Below are 15,005 nucleotides of genomic sequence, written 5' to 3'. Positions count from 1 at the left end.
TTTTCTTACCTCAAAAGGCATCATTTTTAAGACTCAGGATCTAACCCATCTATCGAAGTGGCATTGGTTAGGGGTACAAGGGGCTCCACAATCCATATAGACAAGACACCATTGATGATTGATGGTTGTCAATATAGACAATTTAATAGAATATCAGACATTTTTTAACTTTTGAAGGTGGTAGGAGACCCCCTAAGGCTTCTCCTGCTAACTAAAATAATTAAGGGGAAGCATTATCACATTCAATTATTGAGTTTTTCTCACTAATGCACTAAAACTATTGCTCAACTAACATCTGATGTGTCACACGGATCTCTTTTATCCAAGATTTGATATTACTAATGGATTCTCATCATTAACTTATACCCCTTATACCCCCATGTCCATAATATACTTATTTTGTTTTTTGCCAATGCAGGATTTGTACAGTGGTAAAGATCCATACTTCTTAGTAGAGAGGTAATGGGTTCGATCCTTGCAAACAGCGTCTCCCCCCGAGGATGTAATCAAGGTGCGCGAAAATTAGCCCGGATGAACCTTAGCTTCCAAAAAAAAAAAAAAGAAAAGAAAGGGGTCAAAAGACCCATAGAAACAAACAAAAACTCAAACCGAAGGACCACATCCGCATGAAAACATGAACTCATTAGTCTTTTTTTTTTGGTAATTACATGAACTCATTAGTCAAAGCATACATTAAAGGGAATAACCCTATATCACTGGAGTCCCTGGAGTCTAAATTTTGTCATAAAAGGGAATAATTGGTTATGACCTTTATGAATTCTCCCTAGTTTTATTTTCTTCCTCCCTGCTTGGAAGAGATGTTACAATGTCTCATTGTTTTGGAGCTAGCATCTCTTTCTTTGCTTTATTCTTTTTTCTGTTCCAGTGTTTACCTTTTGAATGACATGTTGTCTTTGTGTTCTATTAAAGTAAGCCTATTTTCATGGCTTCTGTTCATACTGGGAAGGCACACATTTTTTTAAATTTTCTATTTATTTGTTTATTTATTTAATTTTAATTATTATGATGCTTATATTGATTTGATTCCTATTTTGGTGGTTGATTGGAATATTCTCAATATCATTCATGTTTGGAGTCTGGAATAAGTGCTCCATAAGTAACAGACAAACAGGAGTTAATCATTATTATTTAAAAAAGGGAAAAGAAATAAAATAAAATAGAATTCCAAATGAAGATGTGGACCATCAATAGAAGAGCAATTGCAAAACATTTTATCAGTATGTGTAACTTTAGTAACAACACCTGATTAAGAGGCCGAACTCCCCCAAGGGGCAAATATTGACTTTCTTTTGACATTACCCTTATTCTTAGGTCTACCCTATTTCACGATTTGTATCCTTTACTATTTGGCACAGTTATTGGGAAAGCTCATATAATGTATTACGAATAAGATACACATGTGTGGACATACACGAGTATGTGGTCAGCAGATCACTCGATCTATCACCTGGCGTATTGGTCGGGACATACCCCTGTTGAATGAAACCAACAAGGAATGCTGCATTAATGCTAAGACAAAAAAAGGACTATCAACATAAAAGGAAACTCCTAATCGGAAGTCCATCCCAAAACAATTGACCTTAAGAAAGGGGTAACCCACACACTATTTATCAAGGTCCAAACCCTTAGATAAAGACAAATTTTTTTTGGATAATCTCTAAGCAGAATTCATTCGGAATCTTAGTTTGATCTCCGACTGGCTTAGCCATCGAAGGCAGTTGTCTGGCATCCTAGTCGGCCCGCGTTTGACTTCTTTTGCAGGAGCCATCTTTTTATTCATCAGGACATTGATCAAGAACCAGTCTACCAGTCTAGACGTTGGTTAGATCTAAGATGCAACACAATGCAATAACTCACTAGTAACAATAATGGTGAACACAAGGGTTTCCATAGGAAGAGTAACAGGTAATGGTGCTACTCAGGTGAATTATGTGTTTAAACATCTTCTCACTTTCTCAGGAATGCCTCAAAACTATCAGGCAGTTTGGCTCATATAGACCCTCTTCAACTTTCTCAACCCAATGATCAATGACATATCCACACCGTTATGCCGTACAATCTATGATGCTTATTTCCTTTTATTTTTTTTTGGATATGGTTAGCTTTATTAAATCAGAAGGGGAGGAGGGGGACAGAGATTCATCAATGACCATGGTGTTGTGCATTCCCCTTCAATCATTTGAATTGCTGATTTTGAATCAGATCTCCTATTTGTTAAGTAGAGTATAGATGTTCCATTGTATGTACAAAGTGTTAAGAGGATGCATACTATTTGATAGGACTTCTTAATGTTTGTAGTTTTTTTCATGTACCAAGGTTGTTCAACTACTTAATAGACACTCTAGTAAAGAGTTTTCGGTCTATAATATGTTGATTGTTTGGCTATATTCGACTCCCTATATGTATCCCTCAGGTGTTTTAGATAATAGCTTAATATAATATAATATTCTATTTACAGAAAAAAATATAAACATTGAATTTGAATCTTCTACACTCATTGATATTCCTTTTTTTTTTTTGATAAGAAGAAAATTTCATTAAATTAAAAACACTTACACCCATAATTTTTAGTTGCATTACCTGTTCCTATTAGTTTGGAATCAGATAGTGCTAACTTTTCAAACAAACCTTGGAGTATTTGGGATGGGAATTTGTTAAATATTACATATTTGGTTGTCTTAGTAACCTTGATTAACATATCTATATGTTGTAAAGACCATGTTCCAAAATTTGGTTTTGGTAACAGATTTGGCAACTCTTCTATATTGCACCAAATTTCCTGTATCCCAATCCCTTGTGTTGCTGCCTGATCCATCCCATATTGTATTCCAAAAAGAGCTGCTTGTAGCTTGTCCGGTATCTGCACGGTTTCAAAATTGATGGACTCTATATGTCCATTCATGTGCATCCCAATGCTCCATCCTGCCATCCCTAGGTGCTGGTTAGGTGCTCTTGCACATATTAATACAATATTATTAGTTTTTAGGATGATGTTGCACCAATTTAAGTGCTCATAGATAGATTAGGTTTCCTGCATTTGGGATGCACTTCTGAACAAAGATAAAATAGACAAAAAAAAAAAGAAAGAAGTTATATTCTAACTGGTAAATCTTCTTTCTTGTAATTTTTTTTTTTTTTTTTTGGTGAAGACTTCTTTCTTGTAACTTGTCCAGCCATTTATTGGCATTGGGAGATCCGTCTCTGGGGCTAGTTAGTACATTCAAAAGTTGAGCTTAGCTCATCTGGGTGGGCCCTATTTACCAAATTATTACACACGAAAAAGATCCCTATTTGCTTATTTGGAAGTGTCTGTGTAGGAAAATATGATAAGAAAAGAAAATCTTGTGTGGGGAAGATTGAGGAGGTCAACCCTCTAGAAACAACCCATGTTTAGCAAGGTAATTTTTTCTTTAATTTTCATTAAGCTTTGTTTGCTGCTAATCCTCCAAGCACAAGATAAATTATATTAGTATTGTTTTATCATGGCATTAGTTTGGAAGCATCAGCCCAATCCGAGAGGCTTTAGTCTAAATTGAATCTTTCAAAGTTAGATTGGATTAGAGATTTTCCTATTAAATTAGACTACTAACTCCACATTGATTACCATAGTTTACCCATCATTATCATTGTTTCCTTTGACATTTGACCAACAAAAAAGCTGAATATTATATTTAGAAAAGGAATTAGAAAAGGGGTTAAAATCAGATTAAAGCCTTGGAATGTGGATATTTTTCACATGATTTAAGTCGGTGGTGTTTCTCCTTTGGGAATTTTTTTTTGTCTGAAGAAAATTTAAATTTCTGATTACCAGTCGTCATCATAAAGAGAGCCATCTGTTCTAAGAAAAGTCCAGGAAACCTTCTACTTCAATGCTTCTCTTTTACTGTTTGTGAAGGCATCTCTCAGTCACCAACAACTGATAGCTCCAACCCTTCTTATAATTTCCCCACCCAGCTCTTCCTCCTCTCCAAACACTGAATACCATGTTCAGGTAACTCCTGCAAAGCCAAACGTCAGCAACAGTGGAGTATCATTGTTGTCATTTGGCTTTGGGGTTAAGGTTTTCGGGTAGGGGCAGGTGTGGTGTCAGAAAGCTCCTTCCGAGCTTAGATTTTTAAAGACCCATTACTGCTGCACCAAGAAAGAAAGAAAGAAAGAAAGAAAAAGACCCATTGCTGCACAACACGGAAAATCCGTTGGGGAAATCCCTAGCAACTGCAGTTATATCTGGTTTTTTTCACAATGAGGTTGATATGGACTTCCTTTTGGCCTTTCTCAACATGGGTTCTTGCGTTTATTTCGCTAGAGATCCAGCATTGAGGTTCAGTTAATTGCCCTTTCGGACTAGGTGAGGAGAAGTGGTTTGAAGATCTGGGCTTTTTGTTTGGGGACTCAAGTTCAGAGACCTGGACTCTGAATCTTGATCTTCTGAAAACCGTTCCAGGTGCGAAAATGGCTGTTGAAAGGATGCAACTTTTCCACCTTACTGTAGTTTTTGTATGTTTCTAAATTTTGTTTTGGGAAGAAATTATATGACTGGTAGTTGGAAAGCATGCGTTGTTTTAGCTTGTTTATCTAGGAAAAGAATTTGAAGAATCAGAACGTCTATGATTTTCTTAGTTTATATCATGCTCTTGCTGCATTTTTGAGTTTGTTTTTCAGTTATGTTGTTTATATTAGCAAACCTAGGTGCGGGAGTCAGAAATTTTCCGTTCTCATTTCTGTTTTACTGATGCTTTCTGTTAGATCGCTAATGATCTATTTCTGGTCTCTCCCTGACCCAAAATGCCCCATTTTGGTTTAGGTATGATGCCTATATACGCCAAATTTGGGCACCTTCTTAACCTGCTGGGTTCTTCTTGGGTAGATGGGAAAAGAATGGAAGCTCAGGCCAGTCCTAGTAATTATAGAATAAAAGATACAAATAAAACTTTTCGTGAACTTGGGAATTGGAATTCAGTGTCACTCTTCTTGCATTCTTCTTGTAGGCGTTGACGTTGGTGATAGGGAAAAATGGTGAATCTTAATGCTGAACTATCCAAGAAAACAGGCATTTTCGATCTCAAGGTTTGGGTTTTAATTGGGATAGCTGTGGGCATGTTTATTGTGATAATTCTCTCTGTACTCTCCTTATGCCTTACTTTGTGGAAGAAATCAAGAAGGACAATTGATAAGCTCCCATTTAGCCGAATCCCAGCTATTTCAAAGGAAATCAAAGAGGTGAAGATGGACCAAGTGTTAAACAATGATGGGCTCATCGTCTCCATTCATGATAAATCCAGTGATAAAGAGTCAGATAAGTTTAAGCTTCAACCCAGTGTCGGTAAAACAAAGAATGAGAATGGTAACAGTCAATCAGGCTCATTTAATCACCCGGAGAAAGATGGTGCTGGGTCTCAATCTGGAGAAGAAGGGAATTCTGGATCATATAATGCCCACAGGCCATCGTCCTCTTCATGTGCCATAACTACTCCATCACCTCTAACTGGCCTGCCTGAATTCTCTCACCTTGGCTGGGGCCATTGGTTTACATTAAGGGATCTTGAGCTTGCAACAAACAGATTTTCAAAGGAAAATGTTATTGGTGAAGGTGGTTATGGAGTTGTATACCAGGGCTGTCTGGTCAATAATAGTCCAGTGGCAGTGAAGAAGCTCCTTAACAATCTGTAAGTTTGAAATATTGCTGTATCCCCAAATGCATTGTGTGTTCCTTTTCTCTTATTTCAATTTGTGTACTTATAATAACTTTTTAAAATCTTTTTCTGCAGAGGCCAAGCAGAGAAGGAATTTAGAGTAGAGGTAGAAGCTATAGGCCATGTGCGTCACAAAAATTTAGTTCGGCTACTGGGGTACTGTGTTGAAGGGACTCACAGGTATGATCCCTTTTCCATGCTTGTGAGGAAGATGGCCATCATTCATAGTAATACCATTAATCCGTTTTTCCCATCCATCAAAACTGACATGCATGCATGTATATGTAAGTGTATGGTGTGTCTTAGCAAGGATACTATTTTTCATCCATGAAGTGCCTTTGTCTCCAAAGCCCCTTTCATAACTGTCTGGATCAGGAAGCATTTGAATGCACTGACATATCCTGCTACAAGTAACATATAATGTTTACTTCATATTGTACCATAACAATGGATGCACTTCTTTACTTTGTGTATTCTGGAAATTATCACCTAGAAATTGATGTACTAAAATACTGCTCATTGGTAAACGCCATTGATGCATTGGTTGTAATTTTCATAGAGTATTGTTGGCTTATGATTATTGCTCTATTAATGTTTCTGGTTTCTTTGTATTAATTATGTAGGTTGCTGGTTTATGAGTATGTCAACAATGGGAACTTAGAGCAATGGCTTCATGGAGCTATGTGTCAGCATGGATATCTTACTTGGGAGGCACGGGTGAAGGTTCTCCTAGGCACAGCCAAGGCGTAAGTTGATTCACCATATCAAAATTTGTCAATTTATTCTTGCTTTCATTTTGCTTAATTTTCTTATAGACTTTGATTATTGTTACAGGCTTGCTTACTTACATGAAGCTATTGAACCTAAAGTGGTGCATCGAGACATCAAGTCCAGCAACATATTAATTGATGATGACTTCAATGCCAAAGTATCTGATTTTGGGCTGGCTAAGCTTCTAGGTGCTGGCAAAAGTCATATCACGACCAGAGTTATGGGCACCTTTGGGTAATTAGCTTTATAGTCTACATCTAGTAGGATTCCTTATGATTGTCATTTTCTTGCTACTTCTTTTTGCCAAATTTGTTTAGTTGAGTGAGACGTGTTTAAATTCAATTGTGAAGGTGTGGATGCCATGAGTAGAGGGACCTCCCTCTCCCTCTCTCTCTCTCATTCTCATGTATATATTTTCTTTGATTCCATAGATATGTGGCTCCAGAATATGCAAATACTGGCCTTTTGAATGAGAAGAGTGACATTTACAGCTTTGGGGTTTTGCTGTTGGAAGCAATAACGGGAAGAGATCCTGTGGACTATGGTCGCCCTGCCCATGAGGTACGTTAAAAAGAAGTCTAGGATAGTTTTATCAAATTCTGCTGTTCAGTATCCATGTTTATCTTTTTTTATTGATAAAAATTCTAGTTCTTACTGTTCATATGTTGTGGTGTGAATATACCATACCAATTGGTTATGTACGGATGATGAGATTCCGTTAATACAGAGCCAATTTCAATAGACTTATTAAATGTTCCCATTGGTGTGCATCCAGCAGGAATTGAACCTACGAATTTACCCATTATGAGTTAGGTGCTTTAACCATTCAGCCATGGATGCATAATAGGGATCATTGTATCTCATGATTAACCAAATTCCAGTTAAAATCTTACGGAGGAATCAATTAAGTGTGCCAATAAATGACATCAAGTTAAATCCTGGATATTCGAATTGAGTTATCGTGATTTATGGAATATCAGCAAATATTTTAATTTCTTGAGAATCTTGATTTGATTTGACCTTAAATAACTTTTCAGCCTAAGTAATTCTTAAAGTTCCATTATGATATTACGTATATCTTAAATCCAAAGTCATTTCTAACCTGATCAACTATTTGGCTCACTGAACTGATTGGTATATGTTATGAACCATAATTATCAAGGTGTTGACTAGGTGTCTGATAGCTCTCTCTTGGGTCCATTGTGACAGCATGCCTTGTTGACATCATGAGTTTATATTTATTGCTTTATTTTTATTTTATTTTTTATGAATATGCTTATATTAAATCCTACCTTATGCTTGTTATATATTGATTTTCTCATGTTAGGCCATTACTAGTATAATAGTTTTACATCAACATGGCTTCTTTATTTTGCATAAACATTAGGGTAGAAGATCCCCACGACACCAGTGTCCAGGGTGAAACACCCAACTTGAAACACTGTTGCATCCCCTTCAACGAACTGTCCAGAGGAAAGGAGCCCAACTTGCAATGGTCTCAGCTCTGCACACAAGAGTTCTTTTTGTTACTTACCGTTTTCTTTGGTATTCTCAATATTTCCCTTGCAAACTTTCTTAATCAAGTTCTACCCTTTTATTTTTTTCCTTCCAAGTTCAATCATTTCAAACCCCTTTGTGTTGACGTAATAGCACCTGACTGGTTGAATATAATTGGCGTTGGAAAACTCAAGCCCATGTGGAATCGGTTCTACTTGATTTTCTGGCCCAATAAGGGATGGTCACAGTTTTAGGTAGTCTTTATGCCGATATTCATGTTTTGATTTCTTTGTGTTGGATAAGTAGATATGGGTGGGCCTTGGCACAACAGTTGGGGACCACAGTTATAGCCCTGGTGTCAAGGCATCAAAATAGCCTCCCAGCATAAAGTATTGGGGTAAGACTGCATAGGAAAATTGGCCCCTGGACTCTACTTGTGTGGAAGCCTTTGGCATTGTGTTCGCCCTTTTGAGTTGGATAAGTAGATATAGGAGATGGAAAGGTACAGTTTGGTTGCAAGTTAGATTCAGTTTTTTAGTCTAATTAGGAACCTTTGTTTTATTTATATGCCCCCCCCCCCCCACAAAAAAAAGAAAAGAAAAGAAAAGAAAAAAGAGTAGAAATAAAAGTTGTTTGTGTTTTACTACTTTGAGTACCACGACACTGTAATTTTCTCTCTCCACGCAACTAGAATCTCATCCCTTTCTCTAGGAGGTCTTCCAGAAGATGAAGAGTAGAAATAAAAGTTGTTTGTGTTTTACTACTGTGAGTGGCATGACACTGTAATTTTCTCTCTCCATACAACTAGAACCTCATCCCTTTCTCTGGTAGGTCCTCCATCAATTTGGTGCCTGACTGAAATGCATCCATCTCCTGCCCTATCAATTTCGTTCTTCCCTCCACTAAGTTATGATCTCTTTCTTTCTTCATGTGTCTCCTCTCTCGCTGTTTGTTGGTTCTTAATCTTTTTCATCATTACTCTTATCATTCAACGATTTTTTCTGTTAAAAGTAGGGAATCAACTCTTGGTTACTCCCTGCTTGCACTTCAAACACTAAGCCCCTTGAGTGAAATGTGAAATGGTCTTTCCACAAGAGGAAAGCTTTCCCATCATAGCCCGTCATTACTGATCCACAAACTTCAATCCTTCTTATCTCCAGATTAGGGACTAAGCATCCTCCCTTAGGGTAATTTATAACGTAGATCCCTTAGTTTCAATGCTTCTCATGTTGTCAGATCAAATGCTGCAAACGTCTTAATCTCCCATCTTTTCCATCAAAACAACTCTCAGAAAATAATAACTCTGTTTGTTGAACCAGTGTGTAGGTGTACTCATAACTCATATGTGGTCTTTCAAAGCTCCATAGTAGAATCCAATCCCAAAATTTCAGTGTGACCTGGGAGAGTTCTTATTTGCTTGGTGGTGTTTATGGTGTTGTGAGGTAGGAGATGGTAACTAATTCAATCCCAAAATTTCAGTGAGATCTGGGAGAGTTCTCATTTGCTTGGTGGTGTTTCTGGGGTTGTGAGGTAGGGCATGGCGACTTCTTCTGTCTATTCTTCTTTTGTCCTTTCCTTTATCTCCCCCCCCCCCCCCCCTCCCCCCCCCCCCCCCCCCAAAAAAAAAAAAAAAAAAAAGTGTTCTAAATTTTTGTCTGCTTCAAAGTCTACCCCTATTTAATAAACCAAATCCCTTCCATATCTGGATCTTGCTATTGGTCACCTTGGTTAGGATATGGAGAAAATCTCAAAATTACTGGTGTTCCCAGGCCTGAAACCTGTTTGAAATCAGTAGGGGCCCTGGCAACTGAACATTGAATTTGAACTACCAGTGGAAAAACAGTAATTAGCTTTAGCTACAAATATTCGTGATCTTAAATGGCTTAATAAGGAAATAAAGTTTCCTAAAATGATGAAAACAGGAAACCAACCTCATAGATATGTTGATACCCTCCTCAACGCAGCTTTTAGTTCCATCCAAATGATGATGGCATTTGTGCAAGCTTTTATTGACTGATGATGAGCACTTTTGATAGAGGGATAAAAGCCCCTGTAGTCTGGGGATTCTTCCAAATCCAGCCAGGATCCGTCTCTTGTTATTGCATCCCCATATAGAGCTGGTGAATATGATGATACTGTCTATGGAGCTGAAAGAGAAACTAATGAAGAATCCTGCAGGGGATTCTTGCAGAATGAATCATGGAGGAGAAGCAGATTTAAATGAGGTTCTGTTGGGCCTTTGGACTTGAATGAAAGTATGATTTAAGTCAGGTTGGTAAGGTAGGCATAAAGCACTGGAAAAACCTTCTGATTTCAAAGGGATTGAAGGGCATTGCGCGAGTCTAGTGGATCAAGTACCATCAATAGCAGTATAAAATTCTGTGGACATAGGGTTGACTACTAGATGAATGAAGACATGAACCCCATATTCTTGCCTACCAACTGCAAAACAGTACATGAACCTCAACTTGCAGAATTGCAATAGGAAAGCATGACAGTTGAGGACTGTCTCCAGGTTTGACTATTTAACCATCCAATTTGATTTTAAGTGGGATGAAAAGGTCTTGTGGCATGGTTCCCTAATGGTTTGCACCATCATATTTTTGTTGCATTGGAATCTTAATTGTTTATCTACAATGGTGGATGTTGTATGGGTGGCACATTAGGTAGTCTGAAGTGGCCATACACACAGATGTTTACGGTTTGTTTCCTATGGGTGATCATTTCAATCAGTTTCAACCTTGTTCCTAGGAGAAGTCATTCAACAGATTCTATGCTAATGTTTCATCTATGGCATCTTCACGACAACCAACCACATACTCAACCTCGGCGTAGTTTTGACCAACCACCTTTGATTCCAAAGGCTGCCATTTAGTGTTTTACTTTAAGGGGTACGAACATATTAGTGCTCAGTTTCCAAACAATTTGGCAGCCTATAATATATCAATTAGGATCATTTTATATCTTATTTCCCAAAAGAGCACCTGGATATTGAAATATTTAATTTGGAAGCAGAGCATAATCTAGGTGATGTTCATGTGACATTGATGAAGAACACCACCCTTGTTATGTTCCTCATTCTGTTTGATTGCTTACAAGGTCTCCAAGGATAAAGATTGGCACCTTAGTTTTATCTTCCAAACCTGTGTGACGTGCTGTGGCCAATTATGTATCATGGTGGCTGATGGAGGTAGTTATACCAATGCTGTCTCTGAAGAGAACTTTCATAAGCTAGGACCGCAGACATGGTGACAGCCAAATCCCTATGAATTACTGTTATCCAAATCCCTATGACGTTTCATTGGAGAAAACACTTGGGTTTTTGGCCTGATAAGGGCTGACAGTAGTTTAGTCAGTCTTTATGCCTTCCATTCATGTTTTGTTTTGTTGAGTTGGTAGGAGTAAGAGGTAGAGAGAAGAGTTTAGTTGCTAGTTAGTTTCAGTTTTAGAGTATAGTTAGGAGACATTGTTTTCCTCTTTACATATTTGCATCTTGTTAACAAAAGCGAAGTTCGGAAATAGAAGTTGATTGTATTTGGCATGGGGGGTGCATGATTATGCAATTTTCTCTCTTTAGTTCGGCTAGAATCTTATAGTTCACTACCTTTTATAATCACTCTCCATGATATGTACTTTTTTTCTGTTACCTACAAATTAATCCATAGAAGATCTGGTCAATTACTGCATGCTACTACCATTACAAATTGGTTGTTAGGCACTTCGGTGGCCCCTTGGGAATCCTAGATGGGGTCTCTAATCCTGGGATTACCAACTTCCCTTGCTTACCATCTGTTGAATGTTTGGTTGATTCGTAAGTGTTTATTGGATGTCTGTGTGCTGACTCTTTCCTTGTTCACCATTTATAATCCACTGTCACAAAATCCAATCTAAATTCCAGGGAAAGAGTTGCATTTGTTGACCCTCTGGCTCTATTAGCTGAGAAAGCTCTTTTTTTTCTTTCTTTCCCTTCTGTCTCTTTTGAGACTGTCTTTGCTTGAGAGATCATTATGCATGTAGAATTTTCCAGATTTTCTTTGCTGGAGAAACCAGTGGAAATGATTCATCACCAGTGTTTTCTCTTTATATTGTTGTGTTTATTTGAAATCTGGTAGACTAATGTTGTGATCATTTATGAGATGTTGTTGGATCAAGAGAGGTCACCAAAACAAATCAGAAATTTATGCTGTTTGGGATTCAAAACGAAATCCATTGGTGGGTAGAACTTCACATGGTCAGGTGGCCAGTGGTCAAATTTTGTGGGCCTTCATTTCTGGGAAAAGGGAGGTGAAGGCATTAGAACAAAAGGAGACAGTTTTCATCTTATCTCATTTTTATCTTTTTGAGGGTATTTTCATGCTTGCTATTGTATAGCCAACCGAATATGACAGACAAGTTTTACCAATGTTCCTTCTCATCACTTTCTATAGAATCCAAGTCGCTACTCTTATGGGGCAACAAGTAAAGCATGCTTTATCCTTTACCACTGTTTAGTCTGGGTATTAAAATTCTATAGCTCCATCTGAAAAAAGCTCTGGTCTGCACTGCTGCTAAGTGTTTATTTGTTTTGATGTATAAGTGGATCTTATTATCTATGTTGGAAACAGGAATGATCTCAGTTGCTAAGCTTGTGAATCAACCTTGTACCTTAATCTTTCAAGGACTAGTTCTGGTTCCAGATTGATGGTGGGTGGTGGGAAGAAGGACTAGTTCTAGAATTTTGAGTTCGCATTGGAATATTACGAACTTGATTTGGAGACTTGAGCCTCGCATGACTTCTTGGGACATTTCTTGTCCCAAAATATGGCAGGCCTTTGGTTCTTGTTATATCCAATTCCCCCCTGGAAAAAAAAAGACCTTTTTCTAGGCTGTTGCTTTGAGTTGATTGAAAAAAAAATATATTTCATGAATGTATATGCTTCAATCTCTTTGAATGTGATTTGGTGGTGCTTGTAGGTGAATCTGGTTGACTGGCTCAAGATGATGGTTGGCAGTAGGCGCTCTGAAGAAGTTCTGGACCCAAATATTGAGACAAAGCCATCAACTAAGGCCCTCAAAAGAGCCCTTCTGACTGCTTTGAGGTGTGTTGATCCAGATTCGGACAAGAGACCAAAGATGAGCCAAGTTGTTCGGATGCTTGAGTCAGAGGAATATCCTATACCTCGGGAGGTATGTGTCTGATATGATGTTCCAGATTCCTTAACCATAGAATGTAACAGTGCTTACTATGATAGGGATTGTCCCTATGATGCATTCAACATTGTTGTCAGAAAAGGAGTTTCATTGATCTTTTTGGTCTTGGGAAAGTTGTCTATTTCTTGATCCAATTACAAATTGGTGCAATTTAAAAGAACCTACTGATTATGCATGGTTCAAATTTGAAACCTGATGGAACACATACCTTAGAAAACAACCCTGGACCTGACAGTTCTATCAGTATCTGGATTAATTTAGATATCTGAGACTCGGACATTTGTCGAAATTTCTCCTTTGCTAGTCTCTGTTGATTCCACCTCCCCCCCCCCCCAACCACACACATACATGCACTCGCCAAAAGGGGGGGGGGAAGGAAAAAGAGAGAAAAACAAACAAAAGAAAACCTATCTGAAATGAGTTTGTGTCCTTTTTTGCTATTTGACGATTCTAACCATTAAAGGTTCCATTTGCCCTGTTCACTGAAAGGGAAACAGAAGGTGAGGTATATTATCGAAGTTATGAATTGTACTTCCAACTTGTGATTCTGATTTAGAGCTTTGTTTTGAAATTCCCAGGATAGGAGAAACCGAAGGAGTCAAGGGACCGTGGAGCTTGATTCCCAGAAAGAAAATTCTGACACTGATAGAAGTGACAATCCAGATTTCAGGCTTGACAACAGAAGGAACAACCGGATGTAATTGCATCAATGGAGCAAGGTACTTAATCCTGTTGGCCTTTCCATACTCAAGCTTTGCTTTTGCATTAGCAGAGGGAAGGTTGATCGGTGGTGGAAGTGGAGTGCTATTGGTGCTTGGATTACATTGTTATTGTGGATTTTGGAGAAGAGATTGTTGTGTAATATAGACATTACAATGGAGAACCCAAATCATCATCAGTATGTATAGATGTTACATGGAAGAGTTTTATAAAATTATCTTGATGTTGAAAATGAACCGTTTGCAGGTTTGGCATGTTCTTCCCCCTTATGTTTTTCTGGAACACTCTGTGGAGAAAGCTGTTTGTTGGTGACTCAAACCCTATAGCATACAGTCATTGGATTCTTATTTTTTTCATTTTTGGGTTGTGGGGGGAGGGGAGAGTGTGTGGGTGGGTAGGTTCATGGAGAAAAATTGCTCTTTGGCTACCACCTCATCTTTGTAAATGGATAGTGGAGAGAAGTATACGGCAAAATATAGTCATCGTGCCAACAAAATTTCTAGCACAAAATCTGTATGTTCAGTTTTCACAGTGACCAGGGAAATACATGCGATGGCAAATTGTTACTTGGATGTAGGAAAATGCAATGCATTAGAGAAAGATGAAAGGTGAAAGCAACTTAGTGGAGGTAACATGATTGGATTTTGGAGTTAGAGGGGTGGGCTTTGGCGCAATGGTTGGTGGACCAGTTGCAGCCCCGAGGGCAAGTCATTGAAATAGTCTCCCAGTAAAAATTGTTGGGATAAGACTGTGTAGGAAAATTATCCTCTCAAACTATGCTTGGGTGGAAGCCTTTGGCTTTGAAATTGCCCTTTTGGAATTTTTCATGGACACAAGTTAGGTTGATCTAAAAACACTCTAACAAATTGGTTATTTAAGAATCATATGTTTATTAGAACAATTTCAAAATAAAAAGAATTTAAAAAAAATTAAATATAAACAATGAAACTGCACTTGCTAAACAAGGATAGAGTTTTCTCTTCTCTCAACCTTGTGAAGTTCACCTCTTTCCCTAGCTTTGACATAGACACTACTTGAGGGTTGTCATCATTGGCCGTTGAAGATCTCACTCTTAACATGGCACAAAAATAACATATCCATTTCACAAACCGG

At 38.0% G+C, this 15,005-nt stretch overlaps 1 protein-coding gene across 1 annotated transcript; it reads left to right on the top strand.

Annotated features, from left to right (window-relative positions):
• Window positions 1-3,773: 3,773 nt before the first annotated feature.
• LOC149021944 (putative receptor-like protein kinase At5g18500) lies at window positions 3,774-14,229 on the top strand. The gene is made up of 8 exons (XM_089150151.1): window positions 3,774-4,465; window positions 5,010-5,687; window positions 5,790-5,894; window positions 6,338-6,460; window positions 6,549-6,719; window positions 6,917-7,046; window positions 12,936-13,148; window positions 13,751-14,229. Exons 2-8 carry the CDS (start codon window positions 5,035-5,037, stop codon window positions 13,871-13,873), a joined length of 1,518 nt encoding a protein of 505 aa, XP_089006277.1. The 5' UTR covers window positions 3,774-4,465; window positions 5,010-5,034; the 3' UTR covers window positions 13,874-14,229.
• Window positions 14,230-15,005: the final 776 nt, after the last annotated feature.

This window comes from Hakea prostrata, chromosome 3, assembly GCF_041222555.1.
Source record: "Hakea prostrata isolate BN-2017 chromosome 3, UWA_Hpros_2, whole genome shotgun sequence".
Lineage (NCBI taxonomy): Eukaryota > Viridiplantae > Streptophyta > Magnoliopsida > Proteales > Proteaceae > Hakea > Hakea prostrata.
This window is presented reverse-complemented; position numbering and strand designations above follow the sequence as displayed.

Excerpts from the sequence above, each read along its gene's own strand:
- LOC149021944 (XM_089150151.1), top strand. The coding sequence starts at position 5,035 with ATGGTGAATCTTAATGCTGAACTATCCAAGAAAACAGGCATTTTCGAT. Across the intron at positions 5,688-5,789 it reads AAGAAGCTCCTTAACAATCT|AGGCCAAGCAGAGAAGGAAT; the intron begins GTAAGTTTGAAA and ends CTTTTTCTGCAG. Across the intron at positions 7,047-12,935 it reads ATGGTCGCCCTGCCCATGAG|GTGAATCTGGTTGACTGGCT; the intron begins GTACGTTAAAAA and ends TGGTGCTTGTAG.